This window comes from Curcuma longa, chromosome 3 (genome assembly GCF_044706935.1).
Source record: "Curcuma longa cultivar G26 ecotype Majalengka, Jawa Barat chromosome 3, ITB_CL_G26_1.1, whole genome shotgun sequence".
NCBI classification, from domain to species: Eukaryota; Viridiplantae; Streptophyta; class Magnoliopsida; order Zingiberales; family Zingiberaceae; genus Curcuma; species Curcuma longa.
In genome coordinates this window covers 2,425,379-2,451,977 of record NC_133863.1, presented here as the reverse complement: position 1 = coordinate 2,451,977, position 26,599 = coordinate 2,425,379, and the positions used below count along the sequence as shown (strand labels likewise).

At 40.6% G+C, this 26,599-nt stretch overlaps 6 protein-coding genes and 1 pseudogene across 7 annotated transcripts; 4 read left to right on the top strand and 3 right to left on the bottom strand.

Moving 5' to 3' along the window:
- The first annotated feature begins 94 nt into the window (after window positions 1-94).
- On the top strand, window positions 95-3,304 carry LOC141824227 (laccase-4-like). 2 transcript variants are annotated; one of them, XM_074711473.1, is made up of 6 exons: window positions 95-103; window positions 1,371-1,394; window positions 1,488-1,639; window positions 1,704-2,077; window positions 2,150-3,097; window positions 3,174-3,304. In XM_074711473.1, exons 3-6 carry the CDS (start codon window positions 1,494-1,496, stop codon window positions 3,302-3,304), a joined length of 1,599 nt encoding a protein of 532 aa, XP_074567574.1. In that variant the 5' UTR covers window positions 95-103; window positions 1,371-1,394; window positions 1,488-1,493. The 2 variants fall into 2 exon arrangements, with proteins under 2 accessions (XP_074567574.1, XP_074567573.1); XM_074711472.1 differs by lacking the exon at window positions 95-103 and having other exon boundaries at window positions 1,293-1,394.
- A 296-nt stretch (window positions 3,305-3,600) lies between these two features.
- Window positions 3,601-5,006, top strand: LOC141823020 (glucan endo-1,3-beta-glucosidase-like; annotated as a pseudogene).
- Window positions 5,007-5,553: 547 nt separating this feature from the next.
- LOC141825725 (kinesin-like protein KIN-10C) lies at window positions 5,554-9,179 on the top strand. Its single transcript, XM_074713113.1, has 15 exons — window positions 5,554-5,756; window positions 5,833-5,995; window positions 6,080-6,286; window positions 6,380-6,551; window positions 6,640-6,845; window positions 6,916-7,181; window positions 7,286-7,331; window positions 7,684-7,746; window positions 7,814-7,907; window positions 7,990-8,255; window positions 8,331-8,377; window positions 8,671-8,692; window positions 8,769-8,837; window positions 8,940-8,978; window positions 9,091-9,179. Exons 1-15 carry the CDS (start codon window positions 5,554-5,556, stop codon window positions 9,133-9,135), a joined length of 1,908 nt encoding a protein of 635 aa, XP_074569214.1. The 3' UTR covers window positions 9,136-9,179.
- Window positions 9,180-9,717: 538 nt separating this feature from the next.
- LOC141824128 (very-long-chain enoyl-CoA reductase-like) lies at window positions 9,718-13,591 on the bottom strand. The gene is made up of 4 exons (XM_074711366.1): window positions 13,392-13,591; window positions 13,090-13,129; window positions 10,106-10,860; window positions 9,718-9,973 (listed from the first exon to the last, which is right to left on the bottom strand). The coding sequence occupies exons 1-4, from the start codon at window positions 13,458-13,460 to the stop codon at window positions 9,905-9,907; spliced, it is 933 nt and encodes a 310-aa protein (XP_074567467.1). The 5' UTR covers window positions 13,461-13,591; the 3' UTR covers window positions 9,718-9,904.
- A 207-nt stretch (window positions 13,592-13,798) lies between these two features.
- On the bottom strand, window positions 13,799-14,971 carry LOC141823019 (protein SOSEKI 5-like). The gene is made up of 3 exons (XM_074710298.1): window positions 14,782-14,971; window positions 14,623-14,692; window positions 13,799-14,549 (listed from the first exon to the last, which is right to left on the bottom strand). Exons 1-3 carry the CDS (start codon window positions 14,969-14,971, stop codon window positions 13,799-13,801), a joined length of 1,011 nt encoding a protein of 336 aa, XP_074566399.1.
- Window positions 14,972-15,988: 1,017 nt separating this feature from the next.
- On the bottom strand, window positions 15,989-17,216 carry LOC141825080 (uncharacterized). The gene is made up of 3 exons (XM_074712468.1): window positions 17,073-17,216; window positions 16,924-16,994; window positions 15,989-16,837 (listed from the first exon to the last, which is right to left on the bottom strand). Exons 1-3 carry the CDS (start codon window positions 17,199-17,201, stop codon window positions 16,174-16,176), a joined length of 864 nt encoding a protein of 287 aa, XP_074568569.1. The 5' UTR covers window positions 17,202-17,216; the 3' UTR covers window positions 15,989-16,173.
- A 765-nt stretch (window positions 17,217-17,981) lies between these two features.
- Window positions 17,982-25,801, top strand: LOC141824299 (putative sugar phosphate/phosphate translocator At1g06470). Its single transcript, XM_074711562.1, has 12 exons — window positions 17,982-18,784; window positions 18,894-19,066; window positions 20,317-20,402; window positions 20,515-20,564; window positions 20,666-20,733; window positions 21,513-21,613; window positions 21,725-21,737; window positions 21,885-22,069; window positions 22,195-22,281; window positions 23,187-23,281; window positions 24,142-24,278; window positions 25,320-25,801. The coding sequence occupies exons 1-11, from the start codon at window positions 18,252-18,254 to the stop codon at window positions 24,254-24,256; spliced, it is 1,506 nt and encodes a 501-aa protein (XP_074567663.1). The 5' UTR covers window positions 17,982-18,251; the 3' UTR covers window positions 24,257-24,278; window positions 25,320-25,801.
- Window positions 25,802-26,599: the final 798 nt, after the last annotated feature.

Sequence of the window (26,599 nt, the reverse complement as noted above, 5' to 3'; positions counted from 1 at the left end):
TCGAAGAAACACGATGCCACTCCCGTTTCACTAATCATCTATAAGCCAGTACCAGTAGCAAGTTTATAGGATCACAAACCAGTACAGTATCATCGTGAACGGTGCATTGAATCAAATTTCTCTACTACTTCTGCCGTGGAATCTACACCAGTAACGATACCTTGGTATTCACAGAACTGTATATATATACATACACATTGTGGAATTTGTAAGTTATGTTTGCTCAACTATTTATTTATTTGTTTCAAATGGTCAAGGGCTTTTTTTAAAAAATCATGTTTGTTTAAGCAAAGATTTTATTATATTTTAAATTTAATAAAAATAATAATTCAGTAAAAAACTATACATTTTAATTTAATAAGCTCCAACATCAACAATGAAAAAAAGTCTGACAATTAATAGAAATAATTGCCTTGTTGATCTGTTAATATGCCCAGCGGAGCTAGCACAAATTATAGGAGATCTCTTCTTCATATAAATTATTATGAATTCTATGTGTCCTTAATTTGTGATTAATGGTTCAGATTAAAATATATTAAGCTTGATCATTCGACCCAATGAAAGAATTATATTATTCAGCAAATTAAATCTGTAGAGGCCCTCTATAGAATTTGTGTTCTGTGAGCAGTTGCACAATTAAAATAAGGGAAAACTACATGTTTCTGATATATAAACATCATCACCAACCCCAGAGAAATCATAATTATTATAGCAAACTCGCACAGAATTAATTAGGACGCAATGCATCATTATGATTTATGAATTGAATATTGTCGACTGTTCATGAGTGACATATATCATCCAACAGGAAAATTAATGAAGTACAAACCTACCATCCTTGCCACTTTACACGAGTTGGGTCAAACATCTCTCTCTTGCTTGGAACCGCAGAGAAGAAAGCAAAAGAGAAGAAGCCTTACAGAGCTCCACCACCCAACTCATGTCCCACCTACGTACGTACATTCCTTGTAGTAATTAAAATGACTTGGTGATAGATAGATATTGCATAGCGTAGAAGGAGTTGTGTGCGCCTGCAGTTAGTTAAATTTGGATCGAGGCTAGAGAAGGTCAAAAGTAAAATCAATATATATTGCAAAATATTTATTTCTTAATTAATTTGTCTGCTTTGTCTACACTCTAAAGCTTCTGAACAGGATATCCACCAAACAGAGATTACAAAATCTTATATAGCTCTACTATATAAACTATGTTCTGATCATGAACTCTCTCACAACGTAGCACACATCTCTCATTCTTTCTTTTCTTTTCTTGTCTAGACTAGAGACGCAGGGATGGGCTCCCGCTCCCTTCCTCTCTTGCTTTTCTCCTTGCTGCTAATGCTTCAGGATGCAGCGACTACACGAGCCGAGCAAACCAGGCACTACAACTTCAATGTATGTATGCATGTTACGCTATAGATTCGAGTTAATTGCAATGTTTAGATTTATATATATTAAAAGGAGAGTTCATGTTGAACTCATTTGCAGATACAAATGGCGAATGTAACTCGGCTTTGCAGCACCAAGAGCATCCTGACCGTGAACGGGCAGTTCCCGGGGCCGAAGATCTTCGCCAGAGAAGGGGACCGAGTCGTCGTCAGGGTGGCCAACCATGTCGATCACAATGTTACCCTTCACTGGTATAACAACGATCATAAAACCTACTGTTGATACAACTTTATGGAAATGTGAATGAATTGCCAGGCATGGAGTTCGGCAACTGCGAAGTGGGTGGGCGGACGGTCCTGCCTACGTGACGCAATGCCCCATCCAGACGGGGCAGAGCTACGTGTATAACTTCACGGTTGTGGGGCAGAGAGGCACTCTGTTTTGGCACGCCCACATCTCATGGCTCAGGGCCACTCTCTATGGCCCCATCATCATCCTCCCCAAGCTTGGTGTCCCCTATCCCTTCGCCAAACCCTACGAAGAAGTCCCTATCATTTTAGGGGAGTGGTGGAAGACTGATACAGAGGCCATCATTAGCCAAGCTCTTCAGACCGGAGGAGGCCCTAACGTTTCAGATGCCTACACCATCAATGGCCTTCCTGGTCCCCTGTACAACTGCTCAGCTCAAGGTGCGTACGATATCAGCGAGGAATAATTGATCAATTTTGATGAAATTTAACACTACTGTTTATAATGTGCAGATACGTTCGAGCTGAAGGTGAAGCCAGGGAAGACGTATTTGCTCCGCCTCATCAACGCTGCAATCAATGACGATCTGTTCTTCAGCATCGCCAACCATACCGTCACCGTCGTCGACGTCGATGCCGTTTACGTGAAGCCGTTTGACACCGAGACCGTCCTCATAGCGCCCGGCCAAACCACCAACCTTCTCCTCCGCACCAAGCCCTACTACCCCAATGCCATGTTCCTCATCGAGGCCAGACCCTACTCCACCGGCCAAGGCACCTTTGATAACACCACCGTCGCCGGCTTCGTAGAATACGCAGCCGCCTTCGGCCAGAACCTTCCGCTCCACAAACCAACCTTACCGGCGTTCAACGACACGTCGTTCGCTGCAAACTTCTCCGGGAGATTGCGCAGCCTGGCGACCGCCCAATTCCCCGCCAACGTGCCGCAGTCCGTGGACCGGCGGTTCTTCTTCACGGTGGGACTGGGGACGACTCCGTGCCCGGTCAACGGGACGTGCCAGGGGCCGAACGGCACCAAGTTCTCGGCCGCCGTCAACAACGTGTCGTTCGCGACGCCGGAGACGGCTCTGCTGCAGGCGCACTACGCCGGCCGGTCGAGGGGAGTCTACACGCCGGACTTCCCGGCGTACCCACTCCGTCAGTTTAACTACACGGGGACGCCGCCGAACAACACGATGGTGGGCAACGGTACGAAGCTGGTGGTGCTTCCGTTCAACGCCAGCGTGGAGTTGGTGATGCAGGACACGAGCATTCTGGGCACGGAGAGCCACCCACTGCACCTCCACGGCTACAACTTCTTCGTCATCGGACAGGGGTCCGGCAACTTCGACCCGGCCAAGGACCCGGCCAATTTCAACCTACTAGATCCGGTGGAGCGAAACACCGTCAGCGTTCCGGCCGGCGGATGGGTGGCGATAAGATTCTTGGCCGACAATCCAGGTAATCGATCGATCGAAATTGTTGGACATGAATTAACCAGTGCGAGATTTAAGCAACAAATCTGTCGTTGTTGTAGGTGTATGGTTCATGCACTGTCACATTGAGGCGCACATGAGTTGGGGATTAAAGATGGGGTGGCTGGTCCTCGATGGAACCCTTCCCAGCCAGAAGTTGCCGCCGCCGCCGCCGGATCTACCCAAGTGTTGATTTATTAATATTTTTTTCCTTTTCTTTTTGAAAGATTGTGGTTCGTCCGTGAGTTGCGCCATTTGTTTCTCTCTGGTGTGATATTTTGGTCGCTGTCTTTTGTTCAGCAACATTAATGGCAATTATTTCCTTGAACGAATAAAGACATGAAAATGAGGTTGATTGGCACACCCCTATTTTTCCTCTCCCACGCTCACTTCTCTTGCTAATTCTGGCAAATCGCGTGCATTTATCGCCTCTTCCGGTGCTTAAATACGCACACATTTCGCCGGTCACACGTGCGTGCAACCACCACGATGACGCCACGTCTTCTCACCCTGCTCCTCGTACTTCTCTCGTCCTCCTCCGCCTCCGCCCGCTCCATCGGCGTCAACTATGGCACCCTCGGAGACAACCTCCCCTCGCCGGCCCAGGTTGCATCATTCATCAAGAGCCGCACCATAATCAACAGCGTCAAGATCTTCGACGCCAACCCGGACATCCTCCGCGCCTTCGCCGGCACCGGAATCTCCGTCGTCGTCGCCATCCCAAACAACGAGATCCCTAACCTCGCCGCTTCCCGCGGCGCGGCTGACGCTTGGGTAGCTTCTAACATCGCCCCCTTCGTCCCCGCCACCCACATCACTCTCGTCCTCATCGGCAATGAGGTCCTCCACTCCCTGGACTACAGCCTCATCCCTCACCTCGTCCCCGCGATGGTCTCCGTCGCTGGAGCACTGGTCTCGGCGGGCTTCCGGGGGATCAAGGTCTCGACGGCGCACTCTCTGGGGATCCTCGAGGCCTCGGATCCGCCGTCGACAGGCCAGTTCAGGCCCGGGTGGGACCGCGCGATCCTGGCGCCGATGCTGGCGTTCCACCGCCACACCAGGTCTCCCTTCGTGGTCAACGCATACCCCTACTTCGGCTACGACGCCACCAAACTCGACTACGCGCTGTTCAAACGCCGGCCGGGGTTGCACGATCCCGGCACGGGACTGACCTACACCAACATGTTCGACGCGATGCTGGACGCGGTGCACACGGCGATGAACAAGCTCGGCTACGGCGACGTGGACATCGTGGTGGGGGAGACCGGGTGGCCCTCGGCGGCGGACAACAACCAGTACGGGGTGAGTCCGGAGTACGCCGCGGCGTACAACCACCGCCTGGTGCGGCACATCAATTCAGGGATGGGCACGCCGCAGATGCCCAACCGGACCATCGAGGCCTACATCTTCGCGCTGTTCAACGAGGACCAGAAGCCCGGGCCGCTGGCGGAGCGTAACTGGGGGCTTTTCCAGCCGGACTTCACGCCGGTGTACAACTCCGGCGTGATGAGGAAGGGAAGGCGCGGGGGAAAGGCCGCGGGCGGGAAGGAAGTTCTGGTGCGTGGCGAAGAATGAGGCGACGGACGAGGCGCTGCAGGCGAACATAAACTGGGCGTGCGGGATCGGGAAGGTGGACTGCGCCGCCATACAGCAGGGCGGCGCGTGCTTCGATCCCAACACGGTGAGGTCCCACGCGGCGTACGTCATGAACGCGTACTACCATGCGGCCGGGACGCAGGACTACAACTGCGACTTCGCCGGCACCGCCGTCTTTACCACCACCGATCACAGTAAGAGCCGCCAATATATTGCTCCCTTTGCTTCGCTTATAAATGCTAACCAGTATTTTTATTTTTCCTTTTTTGGCAGGCCATGGATCATGCAAATATGCATAATTATTTATCATTTAATAATTCATTCAAGTTCAGGCTGCTTTCCTTGCATTTAATTTTCATTTGAATTCTTTATATTGTTTTATTTATATGCCGGTATATACGAGTTTGAGATGTTAATTCACTTTTACTAGTTCGTCATGCATTTCTTGTCTAAATTCAAATTAATTTAATAAAATTAATAATATATGTTTTGATGGCACAAATTGCCATTTATTAAATTAAATAAAATAAATATTTTTACGTTATAAATTAATATCAACAAAACCGACTAAAGTTGCACGCCACTTCTTTGAATTCAAATTTTAAACTAGTTCTCGCTCAATCAAATTCAAACTGCAACTGACCTAACGGTCGACGGATTCCGCGGCAAGTACTTGGTGTACCATCCACCAGACTCGACCACTTAATGTACAACAAATTGTTGAACGTCCAATAGAATTCCATGTAAAACCTGTTTCGTGCGCAGGCTGAATACCATAACAGCCTCCAATAGGAATCCAAATAAAAAAGCTGCATCGCCCTCCCGCAACTCAGATCTCAATTTGAAATGGACGATCAACCCTCGAACTCCACGAAGCACTCTTCTTCCATGTCGTCGCCGGTGAGGGTGGTGCTGCGGGTGCGCCCGTTCCTCCCATGGGAGATCGATTCCAACGGCGATGATCGATCGATCCCCTGCGTTGCCCTTCTCGACCGGGATTGCGGCGCCGGCGAGGAAGTCGCTGTCCAGCTTAAAGATCAGTGGAGCAGGTGCGCGGATCCTTGTTTTCTTTTTTCCCACTCCTTTATTTCTTCATCTGTTGAGGGGATATGGGGAATCCTGAAGCCGGAGCGAGTGCTACAAGTTGGACTCTTTCTTCGGGCAAAGCGACCGCATCGGCCAGATCTTCGACAGTGAGGTCGGCGCTGTGATTCCTGGCGTCTTCCGAGGGCTCAACGCAACCGTCTTTGCTTACGGAGCCACCGGGAGCGGGAAGACCTACACGATGCAGGAAAGGCAGAAGAGCACTTTATACTTTTCTTTGCCTCTTCGTTAGTAGTACCTAGGGTTTATGTCGAGTTAATTGTTGAACCAGGGCGTGAAGGGCGAGCCCGGAATGATCCCGCTGTCAATGTCGACCATCTTTTCCATGTGCAGCAAACTGGGCAACTTCTCTGTTGAGATTGCATACTACGAGATCTACATGGACCGGTGCTACGATTTACTGGAGCCTAAGGCGAAGGAGGTCGTCGCTATGGTTGATAAGGACGGGAAGGTCCAGCTGAAAGGATTATCCTGGGTATTTTATGATCGTCAAAATAGTTTTCCTCCCAACTTCCTTTCTATCAGTAGATTGTTCAATTTCCGTTCCACTGGGTGATCTAATTAAAAGGTACCGATACACTCGATGAACGAGTTCCGTGAGGTGTTCGAAACTGGTGTTGAGAGAAGAAAAGTTGGACCGACAGGCCTCAACGATGTCTCGAGCAGGAGCCATGCAGTTCTTGCGATTGCTGTCATAAATGGTGTTTCTAAAGGGAAGCTAAACCTCATCGACTTAGCAGGTTCGCTCCTTCTTCAAACACCATTTTTTTTGACATTTCATTGTTATTGCAAGATGCCTATTGCTTCACAAGTGCATGTGCCTCACAGGTAATGAAGACAACAGGCGAAGTTGCAACGATGGTATTCGCCTTCAAGAGAGCGTGAAGATTAATCAGTCGTTGTTTGCCTTATCAAATGTCATTTATGCCCTAAACAACAACGAAACACGAATTCCATATCGAGAGAGCAAATTGACTCGAATATTACAGGACTCACTGGGAGGGACAAGTCTCGCATTGATGATAGCATGCCTTGTATGTGTCCAATATTGTCTTGTGAAGAATTGCATTTTGTTTGTATTATGACAATTGAAAAATGATGCAGAATCCCGTATCGTACCAAGAGGCTGTACACACAGTCAGTTTGGCTGCTCGCAGTCGAAAAGTTATGAACTATGCAAGTCTAGATTGCAAGGAGACTCCAAAGGTGAAAATTGATATGGAAGCTAAGCTTCAAGCTTGGCTGAATTCAAAAGGGAAGAACAAAAGAATACCAGGACCTTTTTCACCATTATCATCAGCTAATCGTTCAAAAAAACAAGAATCAAACCGCTCTTCTTCAAAAAGTAAAGCTCCAGAATTCAAGGGAAGGTCAGTTTCTTATCTCACCATGCACCTTCAATTGCACTACGGTTATAGATGCTCTTTCTTGAACTAATTTTTTGAATGCATCGTACGCTTATGCCGTGTCTCAGCGGAGTATTATTTAATTCTGAGGCCCCAATTTCAGAAAACGTTCAGGTAAGTTCACATCTTTTCTCGACGCACAATTTATGCCAATTATGCTACATTTTAGTGATTTGTGCACAAATCCTAGCTACAATTATCAGTAAGTTTGCTCACTTCGTAGTCACACACTTTTTCTTAATTGTTCTTGGACACTATAATTTCAAGTTTCTAAATCAGTCTACAACTATGCATGGAGGATATGAGATCAATGTGATACTCGACTATACAGCTCTGTTACAAAAGGAATAAGAACCTTATATGTCTCCTAATTTTGGACTGTTGAAGATGTTATTGCAATCACTGTAATAATTCTTTTTTCTGTTTCACCTAAATTTTCTTTTTTACTTAACTTTTGCCTCTTCAGCAAGAAACCTCTGGTGCACACTTGATCACAAGAAATGGCAGCATTACCATTGAGCAAACTGAGGTGAATTGTAATTTTGTGCTAGATGAAGATAATCAAGATGTGTTGTTATAACCTTCGTTTTTTATAGGTTCTGCCTGGCTGTGATAATATTGCATCTATCCGTGATAATGATGAGACAAGTGCTACCCAAATTGGCTTACCCAAGACCTCTAACTTGATTGGTATGTATACTGCATATTGGATTATGCAGTGAGGATTTCTTCTGTTAGAGAAAGCAACCTCCATTTTCTCTGGTTTATGTAGGGTCATCGTTTAACAAGGAGAACTTACCTTTTACTCCTCTGGATACCCTGGGATCACCAGTTGCTGACAAGGAATTCCATGATCCCTCTAGAAAAGCCCTCTCGCCTTTGCCTTCCAATACAACTTCAATTACCAAGTTGTCATCTGATGATTGCATCTCTTCTATTTTGTTGGAGCCAAAAACACCAAAATTTAATTATTTAAAGGATGAGTCTCAAAATGAAACTCCATTCAATAAATTCAAAGCATCAAGTTCATGTTTAAAGGTTTGTTTTTCCATAAAGCTTAAATGTTTCAATGGATGAATAACGTGACACTAATTAGGTTTCATGGGTACGCAGGAAAGTATGATTGAGGAGTATTTACAATTCTTGAACAACGCTAGCAAGTAAGCTCTTCATCTCAAGAATGCCTTATTAATTGTTGTTTTGTAGTTTAATGTTTTTTTTGGTAGATTAATATCTTTTGGTTTCTTGTAATATCACTACAACTTTTCTAGATAATAAAGATATCGTGGCCTTTTTCCAAACGAAGATTTTTCGATAGTGAGAAGCACAATTTGTCTTCCACATTTCAACATAAGTGATTTTTTAAAAATAAAAATGTGTTCAATTTATGGTTAAAACGAAATAAGTTGTGAAGCAAACTTTATTGACACTATTTTTTTTTTCTATATTACAGAGAGGAGCTAAAGCAATTAAAGGTACCTTGCAACTCTTTGTTCATCTTGATCAACAGTCTTGTTTCATCTTCGAATAACACTGATTTTCCACAACCAGGGTATTGGCGAAAAACGAGCAGAGTACATACTTGAACTTAGAGAAGAAATGCCCAACCCATTGAAATCAGTAAGTCATAAATAGACAATCAAACTTGGCATTCAGAAATTTTGCATTTGGACTTGTGAATTCTTGCTTGGTGCTCACATCATATTGTTTGAATACTTGCAGTTGTCTGATTTAGAGAACATAGGCCTGTCCTCGAAGCAGGTATTGTCATCTACTTTTTCAATTCCAGAAATATTCTTGTTCTTCTGTAATAATACCACGGATCGAAATAATGTGATGCCACAGTGACTTGAAGATTAAACTTTATTTTCAGGTGCTCGACATGTTCAGAAGGGCAGCGACAGGAATTTTATATTGAAAGGCTCGTCACAGATGTTGGATTATGGCATAAAGTAGAATAAACCTTAGAACTACCTAGTTTCGCTAGGGTTTAGGGCCTTGTGCCACCAGTTATATTAAAAGCATTAATTTGGCCAGCTGAATGGCAACATCAGAGTTGCTGCTTGGGTGAGACGCGGATCATTCATCCTTCGTGCAATGCATAGTCTAGCTTGTAAGGCTTTTGATAAGACTAGCTGTTCTTGTTGTGTAACAGCTGATGCTAAATATTTATGTCCTATTTAACCCTTGTTTTCCGTTTTTAATCGATGGCGGGGTAGTCGGTCTGAGGTTACTGTGTTGCTATATTATGAATGTCTTTTAACACCCCACTTTCCATTGCAGTTATACCATTAGTATTTAAATAGATGATCAAATCCAGCAAACTTTCAAGGCCCTCCTCAACAACCTAACTTATGTTATATTCAAGCCTCACGGCTAAACACCAAAGCTTGCAAGTCAAAAATCATAATTTGGGCCATTGTTCACTTCTGGGTTGTAAAACTGCACAGCATCAGACCATCACAGGTAAAACCTACAAGGAGTAAACAGAAGTTCCATCTGAATAGAAAATTCAGAGATAAAAACCTGAAGTTGAATGTGCGATGAAAGGATAAATTTCAGGTGTACATAGTAAGCACATGATGTTCCAGTTGACTGCAGCTGTTTACATTCTAAAAGAACTCTGATACTTCCACAGAATGATATGCTTGAAATATGAGAAGCAAGAGCCTCCAAATTTCTGAAGCTCAGATGAACGGTGGAAGTATTACCCAACGTCGTGGATACCTAGGCCGCCCTTCTTTTCCATCAAATAACTGCGACGAAAGTAAATCAGACAGGCATAAAACTATGAAACCATAAGAAAGATACGCATCTAAACTTCAAAAACCAAGCACAAAGTGATAACTACTTTGAATCTGATAAATACAGACAGTGCTATAGTTTACCTTTTTGAGTCGCCGGTGCTTTGCGAGGGCCCAGTTAGTCATAATGAGTGTAGCCACTACGAAGAACACGTAACCTGCTATTGTTTGAGTAGCAATATTGAAACCAAGCCACTGGTAGATCTCTGTGGTGTAGTTTGCACATGTCACTATGTTGAACAAAAACCCACGTGGGATCTGGTAACCACCATTACCATAAGGGCTTCTGAGGTTCCTCAAAATGAGATGGCAGTACAAGTTTGAAATTTGGCAAACCAACCCAAATGTGAATCCAATCTTCATTTGCAGATCACTGACAGGTGTATACAGTGGATGATTCACATGGTAGGCAATGTATGCTCCAAAAGTCCAGTAATAGGCACAGTTTCTGAATACATTGGAGAGAGGTGAAGTTGCATGGCTGAATCTATGAATGAAGAAAGTTTCCATGATACGCTTGAAATAATGGAAGCACCAATAGTATAAAGCGTATGTCTGGACTGGGTAAACAACTCGCTCACCCACATAACCAAAGTACTTGTACACTGGAAAGTAGTAGAAGATTGGGTAGATAATTAGTGGGCCCAAATACTCCCAGAAGAAAAGAGTTCTGTAAGAAACTTGTACGCCTAAATCCTTGAAAACAACAGTTAGGTTGTTAACATTCCCATCGCAATAGTCTGCCAATTTACTCTTTGGAATAAGCACAATTGGTTTTCCTTTACTTCCAGCTTGCAGTGGAAGGGTAAGGCGCTGTCTCGAAGGATAATATTTTTTAACTGCAAACGGAGAGGAATCATATGGATGATTATTGTCACAGACATAGTTCAAAATTTTAACAAAACTTACATATCTCAAGGCAAGAAATTAAATAGAACCAGCAAATGAATAGATCATATTTTGTAACATTGTATGTTAATAAAAAAGAACTTAATGTAACAAACAATGCATGTGTGTTGATAATGATGGTAAAAGTGCTTAAGGAAGTTCAGTCTCTTAGTATGTTTTTTAATTGTGCTAAGTTGGTTGTGCTTACAGAGGCAAGAAAATAGGATCTTCAAACTCTACTCAGTCCTGAGAGTCATTTTGAAAAAATGACAGCAGTGCTCCTACAATATGACATCTTAAGGTAACTTCAGTGTGCATTATTATATACATGAGAATAAAGTAAATCATAATTTCATAATGAACACAAATGAATCATGTTTATTTAAGATTGAATTTTCTGATCACCAAGCTTGATACAAAGTCATGTTATAAATTATTATGTCAATGACATTAATGTATTCTAGTATGCTAATAAAATTCAGAATCTAGTCAATCTACCGATCATCAAACCTGACCTTTCCATATTAACCGATTTCCTCTTTTCAATTTTATCATCTATTAGAGATGCACCTCCCATTATTCTGAATAACATACTTTAGAATCTCTCTCCTAGCAATCTCACTTGTCCATCTCATTATTCTCATTTCTACCACCAAAATTATTTGTATGTGTTGCTTGCTGAGCTTATAGCTTAACTTTTTTGAACAAGTAAACCTGTAACATTTTGGCAAAGTGATAGCTAGGACAAGCTTTGCGTAGACAACCAATTTTATTTAATCTTAATTATAATTTGTAGTTCATTGCAATTGCATTTAGTTCTAGTAGCAACAATGGACAAAGGAATTAGAAATCATTTACTTTTATAATGGGTTCATTCTTACTACATTACTCTAGAGGAGTTAGTCATATATGTAATGTTCACATCAACAATGAAAATCAACCGAGTTTAATCACAAATAAATATTCCCTCTTTAGCCCTCTTCCAAGAAGATCAGTGTGCTCTTCTAACACTATCTTTCCTTGATTGTGGCACTCGATTCTTGATGTTCTTAACAAGATTGCATAATGTGTTCTTTTGTTAACATCTGATTTCAAGAGAAATATTTGCAATAATTTCTTTACACTCTTCGTGAAGCTATAATCTATTACCTTCTTTTATGCAGTTTGGGAGAGGCAGGATACAAAATTAAACATTGGACTCTTACCTATGACTTCATGTTTGGGGATAAGTGAGCACTTAATTAAATTTAGCATTTTATCGACTTGGTATGTGATATTTAAATCTTGCCAATACATATAACTAAGGAGAACATGCCCCAACTAAGTAATTCCATGTGATGGGACTATGCTAAAGGATAGGAGCTCGATCACGTGAGGTAAGGTAATGAAAAATACAAAAGAATAAGTTGGGATATTTCCCAATGCCTTTTGCAATAAATGGCCACTTGAACAACTTAGCAAATATTAGATTTACCTCTTCGAACTTGGTCAAAGTTGCTATACTAATGAATTTCAATACAAACATTAAACGAATATATACATTTTTCTATATCCATCTTTCATTTCCTAAAGGTTAAATGAATAAAGAGAAGGAAACTAGAGAAAAAAAAATTAAAATGCGGCCACTTAAGTAGTAAAGGCATAAATATTAAAACCTAATTTTACATATATAACAGGAAAATTTGGAATATAAGTTATAGTTACAATCTTAGAACTATTAGATTTGAGGTATTCTGAATTACCTTATTAACATAATTTTAGGGCACATACTTATAATTGATTAAGACACTTGAAGATAAACGAAGCTCATTTATTATTGCTTATTACATAGGCACAATGTCAAATTATCACCTAAATAAAAATTATACTGGATGTGCATGTTAAAGTGCCAAATTTCGAAGCATAATTTTTAAGGTTTTATTTTCTAGCCATTCTACTCATCATCATTGCAAAATAGTTAGCAAGTTCAAATATAACCATCTCACGTTTTCCCATTTGGACACAATGGGTGCTAATACTTTTCTTTTCTTTTCTTTTCTTTTTGGCTGTATGGGTATTAAGACTAGAAGCAATCTATGTGGTGATTTATACTAATTACACTACTCTTTTTGTTATTTCAACGGGATTGATCTGGTAACATGAATATAAGAATGAAGAAATTAAGCCATGAAGAAACTTACTTCGAGCATGTATAGCTTCCTGTAGATCGCTCACAGTAGCCTGAAAACGCACGCCAAGAAACAAATTTTTAAACTCGAGTCTACAAACAAAGATCTGTAAACTTCTAGCGATCACGGCGAACAATTAAACAAGATAACGAGCAACAAACTAGAAATACAAAACACTGAGACTATCACAAAGAAAGACCTTAAGAATGACCCTTTGACCGGTTGCAGAGGATGATAAATCTAAATCCCTCCGACAAATCACAAGACAAATGAATTTTGCTTGTCAGACAGAGAGAAGAGAGTGGGGGAAATACCTCATCGGCGAGTTCGATCCCACCCTTGATGACCTCCCTACCACTGCGAGACACAAGGGTTACCTTCATCCTTCTCTACCTCCGAGCGCGCCCACAGGCGGGGAAGATAAAGAGGTTGGCAAGGCAGGAGCACATCACAAGCGGGGGATGACGAACCATCTGTGGCATTTATTCCGAAGTATTCCCACTTGGATCCGACGGCGTTGATCGGATCGGGGAAGATAAAAGGGGGAGAAGAAGAAAAAACACTTTTCCTGATACTTCGAATTGCACGCCCTGAGATGTACTGGAGCCGTTGGATGGGAGATCTCCTTCTGCATCCACAGCTCGTCGCTCGTCTCGCAGGTCCGTCGCATTGATGGGGCGGCAAGTTTATGGTTGGGAGTTGGAGATTGAACTGACCAAATTTATGGAGAAAAATAAAACCAAAATAGCAGATGCATATTTTTTGGCACGCCATTCGCACCTGCCGGCGGCTTATTGGTCTCCAACAAGCTCCCACTGAAGTACACCTCCTCCGCTCTCATGGCCCGAAAGCTCGGGAAGTGTCCCATGGACTCCGCTCGGTCCAGCAATCCGCTGTACTGCGGCATCAACGACAACCCGCTGGTCCTCACCGAGGTCGAACCGCACGAGATCAGATGCATCAGCACCTCCGTGGCCTTCACTCTTCGGTTTAAGCATCTGCCTTCCACCCTCTCCTTCTCCTCCGGCTCCGCCGCCACGATCCGGTAGCTGTCCTCCTTGATAAGCGTTTCCAGAGTCTCCGTGCTCGACGACGACCGTGGCGGCGGCGAGATCTCGTCTTGACCGAGCTCGGTGGCGGCGGGGCTCTCTACCATTGTCAATGCCTTTGGCTTCTCGTCGTTCGGAGTGGCTCGCTGGCGATGCCTCCTGTGCTCGTCCGTCTGGGTGGACGCGTCGCTCGACTTGACGGTGGGAGAGAGCAAGGTGTCGTCTGGCATGCGTTTCGAGGTATCCGCGGACTTCCCAGAGCTAATGGATGAAGAGGCGGAGCTTTCCATGGAAGCGGAGGGAATAGAGGAGAAGTACAAGCCCAGAATTTGTGTTCCCTTGAGCACATATTCATCCCGATGAACAGGGCGGATGAAATCATCTTCCAACAGGTCATGCCACACGTAGCCGTTTCTGTAGCTCCTGATGTGCAACAGAAAAGGATTGAGAAGATACATATCATCGAGATCAACTTACACTCCTTCAGCGTTCTTACCTCTTGGAAGACCAGGAGTACATGCCCGCCATGGACCGGCCTCTGAGAACATGGAGACGGCTGATGACGTCTGCAAACAAGTCGCTCGATGAAATGCTCGCAAGGAATTTACATGAACCAGTCAGACTTTTTTTGCTTGATGTTTACATAAAGCGTTACCTCTGAGGTAGAGCCCTTCTACAGAGGAGAAAGGAACCTCCACGAAATGAGGTTGCTCGAGGTTGCCATTCCTCGAGAGGTAGTAAACCACTTGAGCTTTTGCTCTCATCTTCGGCTCAGTCCACACCTTTGTCCTCTCTGAGCTCGTCTTCGACGTAAGCTCAGATCTCCCTCTGCAAGCAACTGCCATTGCTCAATCGTCCCAAAGTTCCACCAAGAAAGCTAGGAGTTGAAAAGTGGCATTTGCGGAACACACAGTATTTCATTTTGCTGTGAGTTGAATAAATTTTTTAATCAAAATTTATTCATTTAGACTCATCTAATACACTCATTTAAACAGACTAATAAAAAGTATAAATCCAATGAATATTATTTTTAAAAATAACAAAAAAAATAAAGTGATATAAATTATATATTAGTTAAACATTATTTAAAAAAAAAGAAATAAACTTTTAAAAATTGCTTTAAATTTTAGAATATATTAAGAAAATATAGTTTTTTGGAAAATAAAAAATTCAAAAGAATCATCATAAAATATAAACTTTTTAAGAAATTAATAAAGATTAAAGTGTATTTACGATGTATTATATGCTAGTGAGCAAATTATTTTTTATCAAACAAATAAAATAAATTACTTAGGTAATTTTTCATTCAAGAACAAATAACGAAGTTTTATTAGTTTAAAGGTAATTATGAGAGAATACTTTGCATGGAACACATGGAATGTTCTTAAACTGGAAAAGCAGGGAGAAAGGGCAAATCGAACTTTGTACTTGCCATTCTATTTAGTAATGAAAAAGTGTTGATAGGATATGACTTAGTGAACCAGAGTTCGACTTTGTTTTAGAGGATTGCCTTCCAAAAAGTTCATTAAGTTTGAACTTGTGCTGGAGGTGTCCGCCATGGGACCTTGATCTGGAAATGCGAGCTTACGAGTGGGACGAGTCATCAACTCAGCGAGCTGCCCGTGTCCTTTCGCCAAGAGCAAGCTGCGCGGCTCGTCGCAACGTGGAAGAAGATGACAACTAGTGACTGAAAACGTGGATTATATACTTTTTATCTAGCTACAGATAATCCAAGTAAGAAATTGGAATTCAAGATGGCTGACGGCGGAAACGTTGGCTTGCTCTGTTTCTAACATGAAAAACAGATCCAAGTTTTTGTTGCTTCTTCTTAGTTTGTTTACCGAGTTTTTCTTTTTCGACTATAAAGCACTTGCACTAATAATTAGTCATTACTGCCACACGATAATGTTCACTTTCAAATGGTTACCATTCCTTCCTGTTCGCTAGCGATCAGCATCTTATTTTCTACTGCCTGCGTAGCATTTAAGCAGACAGGTATACAATAATCCATAGGTTGGAATCACTTGATGCTTGGCATCGATTTCTTTTACTGATGTGGTGCAGGGCGAGAGTAGCTCATCCAGTTGAAGGCTTCCTCCATGGCCCTGATGAGCGTGATGAGATCCAGAGACACGCCGTCGTCCATCATTTCTCTCCCATTGCTGAATCCATGGGTGAGAACGCCGCCATTGAAGCTGTTGTTGCTGTTGTTCCTGCTAATTACCGCAGGTTTCTTTTCGTAGAACACGAATCTGCACACTGGGCACTTGCCGTGGAGCTTCACCCACGGCACTAAGCAGTCGTTGTGGAACATGTGGTTGCAGGGCGTGACGAGGACTTGCTCGTTGGCCACGAATGCCTCCAAGCAGACCGTGCACTCCTTCCCTTCATCCTTCTCCTCCTCCTCGGCCTCCGATGCGCCGTTGCTGCTCCGGATGCTGAAGAGGCCGCGCCTCCACGCCCTCCGCCGCGGGTACGGCGGGTTGTACACCTGCTTCCGCAGCTTCTTCATCGCCTTCTTGAACTCCTCCTCGCTCAGCCCGGGGTCCTCCGCTGGCTCCGCCGCTGAGCTGGTGGGGACGAGGTTCCACTCGCCGCGGATCCGCGGCGGCGAGTTCCTAATGAACTGAGTCAGCCTCGGGTTCACCGGCGCGTAGGCGTCGCCGTCAAGGACCAGGATTCGGACCGGAGAGTGAGGTTGTGAAGGGAAGCTGATGAATCGATTGATCTATAACAATCATCGACGTAATCTACAAATTAAAATTCTATAGCAACTACATAATCATGATCAGAGTACCGTGAGAGGCCAAACGGTCCAGTTCTAACTCGTTCTTCGAACAATCTCCATGAATTACTCGAGTCCTCTTCCTGCGGAAGGTGCAAAAAAGATATGGAATACATACGGAATCAAGAGAGCTTAATTAGTTAAATCATAGCAGGACTCACCGGCCAGCGATACATGGGGCCGGGCCACTGGCTCAGGCGTTCAGGCGATGAAGAACGCTGCCGCTCTCCGACGGCCCTCCTCCACGGACGTTGGTTGGTCAAGGCGAGGCTGTTGGAATTGTAACTCATAGCTCTCGTTGCAGGGCTTCCTGCTGAAAAATTGAATGCAAATAATACGTCCCATACGGTTTTATTATCTCCTCTCCTTAATTATTCTGTCTGCTGCTGCGAATCTGCTTTTTCGTTTTTTATTTCCTGTAAATTTGTTCTTGGAGGATTTTCAGGCGGTGGATGCTCTGCTTCAATCTCCTTCGAGCATAAAGTGATAAAGCAGTATTCAAGTTCCAGCATTAGCATGCTGCGGATGGGTCTCATATGCCATTTGTTTCATTTGCAACGATTCTTTTTCAAAAGCTAAATATTCACCCGTGAGTAAATGCCTAGTTAAGATTAATAATCAAATAGATATAAAAGCGGTTAGATAATTCCAGGTATTATTAAATAATATTTTAGGAGTTTATGGAGTTTTTAAAAGGATATTTGGGGAGATATTTATTGTCTAATTAATTTGCAATAAAACAGAATAAGAAAATAATAAAAGGTTTCGACTGCGAGCGAACAAAATGGCTCGTCGCAGCCAAATTGGATCCGCCGTTTAGATTGATCCATCTTTTGGCGAATATCTCGATGAGAAGAATTTGTGGCATCACCTTCAGTGCAGTAAATAGCCAATAAGAGTCTCTGTTATCCTGTCTTCTGTCTATGTTCAACATGCGATCAAGTCTGCTTTTTTTGATCGGCTGCGGTGGACGTTTCACCAAAGTCGACTGCTACCTGCGAACCTGCGAAAGAGGTCACTTCAAATCTGCGGCCTAATTTTGATCTCTCGACACGACGCCGTCGCGAGGTGACACTTTTACACGCCGCCGTCGTCGCCGCCGACACTACTCCTCCTCGATCTCTGCCTTCGCGGTCTCTCTCACCTTGCTCGATTTGTCTTCCACTCATCGGAAGATCCATCCACCGTCGTGAAAGGAACGAAGAAATTAAGCATTCTGTCATTCCTGGATCTGCTTTTTGAACCGTTTTGGGGGGGTTCATCTTCAATTGGATTGATTTGGCGCCTCGTCAGATCTGAGTGGGTGTTGATTTCTGAGTGTATATCGCAAGTCTTTGTTGATGATGGAGCTGAGCAATGGACTAGGAGATGAAGAGCCGGTTGAAGCAGCAGCAGCAGCTGCTGCTCCTACGGAAGATAAATTCGGGGAAGTTGGTAAAGAAAAGGAGAAGGATCGCAAGCTATCGCTGCGTAGGGAGCCCTCTTTCTCGCGGTGGTGCAACGAGAATGGGATCTTGCGGCCAAGCGCCGTGGACGATGATGGATCCCCTAGGACCAGCTCAGCGGCAGAAGAGTCCGAAGAATTCGAACTGCCGTTGCTCCATCAGAGCATGCCTGATGAAGTGGGATCGCAGGCAGAGGACCAGCGGAGAATCCATGAATTCCGGCACACGGGCATGTTTTTGGGGATTGTGAATGGGGACGCGGAGAAGTACGTGCCTTTGGATATAGAGAGCGATGTGCACGTCAGCGATTCTCTGGCAATGCACGTGTCTTTGGAGCAATCCAGAAATAGCCCAATTTCTGTTGCAGTCTTGCTAAAGACTCTGTTCTATATACTGGTTTGGTACACATTAAGTACCTGCTTGACAGTGTGAGTGGCTAAATTCCTGTGGATGTCAGCTTTGATTCCTCTTGATACTGGATTTTTTTTAATTAAATTTCTCTATGTGATTTTTTCAAATCACGTTGATGTTCTTTAGGTACAATAAGACATTGCTAGGTGATAATTTGGGGAAATTTCCAGCTCCACTGTTGATGAATACAATTCATTTTTCTTTGCAAGCCATTTTCTCGAATGTCATTGTGTATATTCAGTCTCGGAATTCTGAAAGCAACAATAATATCATGACACGGAAAGACTACTTTGCCAGAGGTAAATATTACATTTTTAGGTTGAAGTGTTTATGGATTTTCTGAAGAGAATATTGATGAATTGATCAAATTCTTGATCAAGTCATGATATTTTTTCAGTGCTTGTATATCATGGTGTGATTTTTCTCTATAGTTCCACTATAGAAGTTGGTGCCTATGCTATACTTGATTAACTTATAGGACATTTGAATTCATTTAATGAACTTATAAGCCCCAATAGCATTAACTCTTCACATTCCAAACCAAATTAAAAAAAAAAAGAAAACTATTTCATTAAGCTGATTTTTTCCCTTCAGTTAATTGATGACATTTTCTCATCATCAAGCCATTTTTGTCCCGACTATATACAGTTGGCTACATGAATCCCATGATACAATTGAACTCTATGCTAGACAATTCACTAGTGATATTCAAATTGATTAAACTTTTTTTTCATATGTTTTTTCTTGATCTCCCCGTATCCCTTATGCCTTCCACTATAATAGATTCAACTTTCATAGCTATAACTTTTTCATTAACTCTTCTAACTAACTATAGAATGTATTGGTCATTTTTAGACATGTATCATCTCAATCTATTTTCTCTCACTTTATCATCTATTGGAGCTATACTTACTTGCTTTGAATACCAATATTTTGTATTTTATATTTATTTTTATAACTCTCCACATTCATCTGAGCATTCTCTTCTACTACATTGATTTTTTACATGTTATTTCTTGATAGACCAACACTTTGATATATTAATGTCATGTTCTTAGATATGTTTTGGAATAGATTTTCTTCAGATTTTCTTGTATTTGTGTTTCAAGTGATTTTTGTTGTAAGGCACCTTATATAGGGGAGATGATACTAAGTTGAATTTAGCTTACATTTGGATTCCTAGTCCGGAATGAGGTAGAGTTAATACTATTTCTTTATATTTAAAAAAATTCTATAAGGTTTTTGCTTGTGAAAAAAACTGAATGGCATCCTAACTTTCAAGTAAAATTTTGGATACTTCTTTCTCAGAGTAGCATTTGCTTATTCATCTTTGCTGCTTTGTCACCTGAAATCCTTTTTTACTTCTTTAGCTTCTGCATTCTTTACACTTCTTTGGCCTCTTAGTTACATTACTTACAAGAAGCCCTGGGCTACTCATTCAACCTCTCTTATTGGAGATCTAGAGCTTAATATTTTCTCCTTTTTTTTTCATACATTCTTCCTTTACTGTACTTGATAAATGCTAATGCTTTGTAGGGATTTTTTGCAGTTATCCCAACTGCTATTGGAACTGCGTTGGATGTGAATTTAAGCAATGAGTCTCTTGTATATATAACTGTGACATTTGCAACCATGGTATGCCTTGATTCTGGCCCTCATGGATTCTTCTGCTATTTTACATTTTATTGGTGCAATGCACTTACTCTTACGATCTACTTCAATTACAAGTTCCACACCCTCTTTGCAGTGTAAATCTGCCTCTCCTATATTTCTCCTTATGTTTGCATTTGCCTTCAGGTAATATTTGAATCCTTTTGTATTTTTGTTATGGTGTTGCCACTGCTTCTGTACATGATCTTGTTCAAATTGTACTTTAAGACTTTTATATGCATTTGAAGGCTGGAGAAACCTAGTTTGAAGCTTGTAGGCATTATGCTCATTATTTCTGTTGGTGTGCTACTAACAGGTAATTTTTTTCATTAGTATTATTTGGCTCACACTGTCTAAAATTAATTTTCTTTTTCAACATGTATAGCATGATGCATCCTTACTAGTTTGACATTTCTGGATTCATATATCCTGTTGCTGAATAGTCGGCCCCCAGTTTTGAAACATATGTTATCCTATTAATTCACTACTTTTGCATGTCTTTTTCTTTTCTTGCTCTGTTTGATTTTGATGGTTCTTTGGATAATTTGTTCTATGGCATGTGTAGGGCAAGTGTGTACGAAACTTGTTATATGTTTAATTGATAAAAAACTATTAGATTAGCACTATTTTGTTTGATTTTTTTCAGTCATTAGTCACTTAAACAGGAGTGAAGCTAAACCCATGTTGCACTATGATAGTAGAGTTTAATTAATGTCATTTTACAATATTGTTGAGAATTTCTTTTTTGTCAATATGGGGGATCAATCCCTTGGCATGGCAGATTTCATCTGGATGCCTAACCGCTTGGGTTAGCAAGTTGGTGACGTACCATTGAGAAGTTCGAAAGCATGTGTTTGGCTGTTTCTGATTATTGCCCAAGATATCTTTCTTTTGGAGATTTTGTCTGTTTGTGTTCTTTTTTGATGCCTTGTGGTTCTGCTAACTTTTACTGTAAAATTCAGAAATATGGCCAGTTGAATTTGATGTTGCTTTAGTGCATCTTTCAAGTCAAAATAGTTGGTTACATGTCGATGTTTGTTAGTACAACATTTCTGTAGTTTCATTTTGTTAAATCCACTTTACCTTCTGTTTCAGTTACAAAAGAGACAAAATTTGAGTTCTGGGGCTTCATTTTTGTTATGTTATCTGCTGTTATGGCTGGTTTTCGCTGGTGCATGACACAGATTCTGTTGCAGGTTGGCCACTAAAGTTGCACTATATACTTGATATTTTCTGTCTATCTCCTTAATCATTGTTTGCTAACTTGTACTCTGTGATGTGCATGGGCATCAAACCCATCAATGAAGGAAGAGGCATACGGTAAGAAATAGACTTTCTTAATTGATCTCCCCACTAAACATGTCGCATTCAATAACAGTCGGAACAAAAAGCAATGTTCCTTCATGTCATTTTAGCCTCTTAGCATACCATATGAGATGCGCATATCACTTAATTGATATTATGCAGGTTTGAAGAATCCAATCACTTTGATGAGTTATGTGACACCAGTGATGGCAATCATAACTGCTGTCCTTTCTCTAGTTTTGGATCCCTGGGATACATTCAAGGAAAGCAATTACTTTGATAGCTCTAAACATATACTACGAAGCTGCCTACTTATGCTTCTTGGAGGAGCATTGGCATTTTGTATGGTAAGATTTCATATTATGCGTGTTGCAACTTTCAGGACCAAATTTATTTGTGCTCTTAACAATTTGCTTTTTGAATAGTCATTCATCAATCTATCTAGTCAATAAAGCAAACTTCTCTTGTGCAGGTTTTAATGGAATATATTCTCGTTTCAGCAACTAGTGCAGTGACAGTAACAGTAGCTGGCATTGTGAAGGAGGCTGTTACAATTTTGGTATGACCTATTCTTGTCTAGATGGCTTCTAATATGCATGCCAATCTAGCATAAATGTGGATGCATCTCCTAGTTCGTATTGATACATGGGCACATGATGCATTGTAGCTTCAATTAGAAAGTCACATGCTCACTCAGTTTTGTTAAGCTAGTTACATATAGTGAAATTAACCATGGTTTTAATTGGTAACATTTTTTATTAAGAAGAAACAAAACATATTGTTGTACATATTATTATGGTGACGAATCATAATATATTAATAGAGAATCCTCTATTCCTATTAATCATTTCACTTGCAAATCTATATGGTCTAGTGATTCTTCAGGTTGCTTCTTTTGCTTACTTCAAGGTTTTGTTGACATTTTTTTGTTTCTCAAGAATTCTGCGTGATCTTTGTACCTTAGATTGTCTAATCTTCACGTGTCAAATTTTAGTCACTTTACACATGAATCTATTTTTTTTATGATAAACAACTTTTTGTTCATTATTATATAGTTATATATGACAATTAGATAAATAAAAGCTAAATGCAGTTTTTCTAGAAAATTGATATCTTTTGTAAATTACTTCTTATCCAGCACCAATGTGCTTCAACTGCAATTTGCTTCTCTCAATATTGCTTCTCTCAATATCTACTGAATTCTTTCTTGGTTGCCATTTCGTAGTTATGAATTTACTATAAGCTTCCAGATTGCTTGAGTTGTCAAGGAATATTACATGATTGAATTTCACATCTTAGCCAAGTCGACGTAAGAATTAGGGTAAAGTTTTATTCATCTTAACCAGCTGCATGAAGATTTATTCATCTTTTCCATTGCATATTAATGTAAATATTGTTGAAGTGTTGAGCATTTGAAGTTTGAACTTTTGATTATCAATGTATTATATACTTTTAATGTGTCAGGTTGCAGTATTTTACTTCCATGATCAGTTTACCTGGTTAAAGGGAGTAGGGCTTTTAACTATTATGGTCGGAGTCAGTTTGTTTAATTGCTTCAAGTAAGTTTCTCTGTTCTTTTGTTTATCATTTGATGTATATTTTTGTCATCAGGTTGTTAGAACCACCTGGATATAGTAATTGTCTAATCTACTATATTCATAAAAAAATTTTAAAAAATACCATGAAAGGGTCACTCTCATGTCTTCTGTCAAACAAATGTTGAATGCTCTTGAACATCCTCCTCTTCTAGGACTCTAGGTCTGTTATGATGACCAAGAATCAAGCCAATTGAGATTTTTGATATAGCAAAATATGTTAACAACATAGTTTTGACTTAATATACATTTTATGTTTCAATAAAGGGGAGTTTTGGCGCAATGGTTAAGTTGTTGTCATGTGGCCTAGTGGTCACGAGTTCGAATCGCATAAATAGCTTCTTGCAATGTAGGATAAGGTTATGTACAATAGACTTAATATGGTCCAACTCTTTCCTGGGATCCCGCATTGGCAAGAGCTTCGTGCACCAAGCTGCCCTTTATACATTTTATGTTTCAATATGCTTGTCATTTGATTATGCAATGTCAAAGCCATTAAGGATTTGAGCATCCTCTTCTAGATAGAACTCTAGATTTGTTATGATGACCAAGGACAAATAAATTGAGATTTTTATTATATAGCAAAATATTTTAACAACTTATTTTTGATATGATCTCCATTTTATGTTTTAATATATGTCATTTGATTATGCAATGTCAAAGTCATAAAGGATTTGACATCCTTTCATTTCCTTTTAGGCATTGATTGAAGAAAGAGATACAAACAAAATTCTAAATATAAGTTTAATGAAAGCCATAAGTTATCGCTATTAGTTATAGTCTCCTAAATGCCTTTATTTTTTATGTTGCCATCTGATGCTCAGATACTACAAACTGAAAAAAGAAGGAACAAATAGATTAACTGAACGAGATGCAAAATACGTTATTCTCGATGACACAGAGCTTCAAGATGATGAACTTGAGTTTCCATCAGCGTAGACAACGACACCAAATTTGGTTGGTGAGTGTGTAACTTGGTCAATTTGACACTTACATGGTACATTATCATCATAGTCATCTAGTTTCACTATCTTATCATTTTAAGACTGATTTCTTTTTCAAATATGCTTGTTTTCTTGATATAACAATTTCATCATAGAATTTCTAAACTTATCACTTCTATCTATTTACATGTTCCTAATATAATTTTTACTCTGGCACACAGTGTGAACTTCAATTAACCCAAGGATAAAATCAAACAATGCCGTCCCATTGTATGCTATCACAAACTGGCAGATAAACTGTTGCTGAAACCTATTTTGTCTTTTAGCTATTAGTCTGGTTGTTGACAGGAATAGTAGCATTTAGTAACAAAACTTTATTAGTTGACCTATTTTGCTATCCATCTTTTTCTTCTTTCAGAATCTTCTAACTATTCCTGGGTGCTCAGACTACATACTAGTTGATCTTTTCCTGATGAAATACAAAATTGTGTTTGTCATTGACAGCAAAAGAACAATCTTGTCTAACTGTTCTGCATGACATTGATTCTCCCAAGTGCTAAAGCACTCATATTTTAAAGGATAATATAGAACAAACGCAGATTATCACATAAGTTGTAAATTTTTTGGAAGTTTGGTGGTTCTGGGCAATTCTAATACGATGCTCATTTTGCACTTAGTCCACAAGGTACATGGAACTAATAACTCGGAGTTGATGTTTTGAAGGTTGGCAATCAAAGAATTTATCCCAGACTAATCTTCTGACACATAATTGGTAGATAAACCTTTCTGTTTCTAGTCTTCTACCAAACTTTACTAGCTTCTATTCCATTTTGAAGAAATATAATGTCCAAAATAGACTAGCCTCTTTCAATATCATATCTACTTATCTAAAACATTCTCTTGTTTTTTGGAGTGCAATATTTCTTCAAAATGGAAGCTTGCTAATTTTTTTCCTGCACTCTAAAAATATAGTGAAATTAAGTAGATAGATGAGACCTTCAGTTGTCACAGACTTTTCTTGTTCCTGTTCCGAGCACCATTTGAAGTTTTTTTTCCAGGTACGTGGTGCATCGGAAACATCATTTGGGTGTGTGACAAAACTTGGCATGCTTCCTTGATTAACTGAATTCACAAATGCAAGATTGTGCCTCACAGTATCTCAAGTGTGAATATCATCCCTCTTCAGAAGCATCCTACTGCTCTGCAATGTCAACCCCAAGGATTTGGTAATTGATTAGAAATTCTTTCGTGGATCTGAGTTATAATTTAAAAGGAAGGAATTGTTCAACCATATCCAAACTTCTGTTTCTGAATCATAGCAACAATCTCTACAGTATCCTTGCCCTCTCCCATTTGAATTTTCGTTGGCTTCCTTTCTGTCCGATGCCATTTGTATGCTTTTAGTTGTTGACTTGAGTGCATGTTTTACTTTGAGCCAAGGATCTGTTCTCTTGCTAACCTCCAATTCCACAAGAAGATGTAAAGTATCAAAACATTTAACGGAATTATTGTCGAGCAATTTATATAGTAGGAAATACAACAAAGCTTATCCTTGTTTATTTTTGTGATTGTACTGATGATAATATAATTTTTGTACTAGTAGATCACAATGGCAGCCTGTGCATTCGTTTGGATTTTCGACAACTGTGTATGTTCTAATGCTACATTATTGCTTGTTTGCCTATCTTATCGCACACGCGGTAAACATGTTCTCATGTTAATTGATAGTGATTTGCGTGAGTAGTACCAAGAATTTTATGACTTTTTTTCTGACGGCCAGTTGTCGTCATTTTTTTTTCATTGAAATGTCATGTCGAGGGCAATTTTTTTCCCCCTTTGACGTAGTGCAAGATAGCTTCTTGCAATACTGTCATGAGAATCAGAAGGTGTGCGATTTGTTTTCAAAAAGTCGATGGCTGCTTGGTGCGAAAGATCTTATCAACTCCTCAATATATATGTATATTATGTTTAAAAAATAATGTGCAGATTTATCATATTCACAGTTTAGAGTGGTAGCAAGGATTTCAATAGCATTAAATTTGTTCTGATGCTGAGGAATGAAATTTAATATTAATTTTTTTAATTATTCTTATCAGTATCATGAGTAAGTCTATATTATTGGCCTAACGATGGTGCAATCTGGACCACTCTATTTAACTAGGCTGATTCAATAAGTACAACTCGCTTTGCTTAACTATATCGATCGACCGTTCAACTCAACCAACCCAATTGGACCGTCCGGCTACCTCAAATTGATTGGCAAGTTCATCCTAGTCAATCATCTAGCTTGTCTTGCTCGATTAATTTGTCTTGCTTGATTGACTAGTTAGGTTCCCCC

What these genes read in the sequence shown, in the direction of transcription:
- LOC141824227 (XM_074711472.1), top strand. Translation starts at nt 1,293, where the DNA reads ATGGGCTCCCGCTCCCTTCCTCTCTTGCTTTTCTCCTTGCTGCTAATG. An exon ending in CACAATGTTACCCTTCACTG is followed by an intron (nt 1,640 to 1,703) that starts GTATAACAACGA and finishes ATGAATTGCCAG; the next exon opens with GCATGGAGTTCGGCAACTGC. An exon ending in ATTCTTGGCCGACAATCCAG is followed by an intron (nt 3,098 to 3,173) that starts GTAATCGATCGA and finishes TCGTTGTTGTAG; the next exon opens with GTGTATGGTTCATGCACTGT.
- LOC141825725 (XM_074713113.1), top strand. Translation starts at nt 5,554, where the DNA reads ATGGACGATCAACCCTCGAACTCCACGAAGCACTCTTCTTCCATGTCG. An exon ending in AAACCTCATCGACTTAGCAG is followed by an intron (nt 6,552 to 6,639) that starts GTTCGCTCCTTC and finishes TGTGCCTCACAG; the next exon opens with GTAATGAAGACAACAGGCGA. An exon ending in TTACCATTGAGCAAACTGAG is followed by an intron (nt 7,747 to 7,813) that starts GTGAATTGTAAT and finishes CGTTTTTTATAG; the next exon opens with GTTCTGCCTGGCTGTGATAA.
- LOC141824128 (XM_074711366.1), bottom strand. Translation starts at nt 13,460, where the DNA reads ATGAAGGTAACCCTTGTGTCTCGCAGTGGTAGGGAGGTCATCAAGGGT. An exon ending in GGAAGCTATACATGCTCGAA is followed by an intron (nt 10,861 to 13,089) that starts GTAAGTTTCTTC and finishes CTCCGTTTGCAG; the next exon opens with TTAAAAAATATTATCCTTCG. An exon ending in AGCACCGGCGACTCAAAAAG is followed by an intron (nt 9,974 to 10,105) that starts GTAAACTATAGC and finishes CTTTCGTCGCAG; the next exon opens with TTATTTGATGGAAAAGAAGG.
- LOC141823019 (XM_074710298.1), bottom strand. Translation starts at nt 14,971, where the DNA reads ATGGCAGTTGCTTGCAGAGGGAGATCTGAGCTTACGTCGAAGACGAGC. An exon ending in AGAAGGGCTCTACCTCAGAG is followed by an intron (nt 14,693 to 14,781) that starts GTAACGCTTTAT and finishes ACTTGTTTGCAG; the next exon opens with ACGTCATCAGCCGTCTCCAT. An exon ending in TACTCCTGGTCTTCCAAGAG is followed by an intron (nt 14,550 to 14,622) that starts GTAAGAACGCTG and finishes GTTGCACATCAG; the next exon opens with GAGCTACAGAAACGGCTACG.
- LOC141825080 (XM_074712468.1), bottom strand. Translation starts at nt 17,201, where the DNA reads ATGAGTTACAATTCCAACAGCCTCGCCTTGACCAACCAACGTCCGTGG. An exon ending in GCCCCATGTATCGCTGGCCG is followed by an intron (nt 16,995 to 17,072) that starts GTGAGTCCTGCT and finishes CACCTTCCGCAG; the next exon opens with GAAGAGGACTCGAGTAATTC. An exon ending in GGACCGTTTGGCCTCTCACG is followed by an intron (nt 16,838 to 16,923) that starts GTACTCTGATCA and finishes TCGATTCATCAG; the next exon opens with CTTCCCTTCACAACCTCACT.
- LOC141824299 (XM_074711562.1), top strand. Translation starts at nt 18,252, where the DNA reads ATGATGGAGCTGAGCAATGGACTAGGAGATGAAGAGCCGGTTGAAGCA. An exon ending in TTAAGTACCTGCTTGACAGT is followed by an intron (nt 18,785 to 18,893) that starts GTGAGTGGCTAA and finishes GATGTTCTTTAG; the next exon opens with GTACAATAAGACATTGCTAG. An exon ending in GAAAGACTACTTTGCCAGAG is followed by an intron (nt 19,067 to 20,316) that starts GTAAATATTACA and finishes GATTTTTTGCAG; the next exon opens with TTATCCCAACTGCTATTGGA.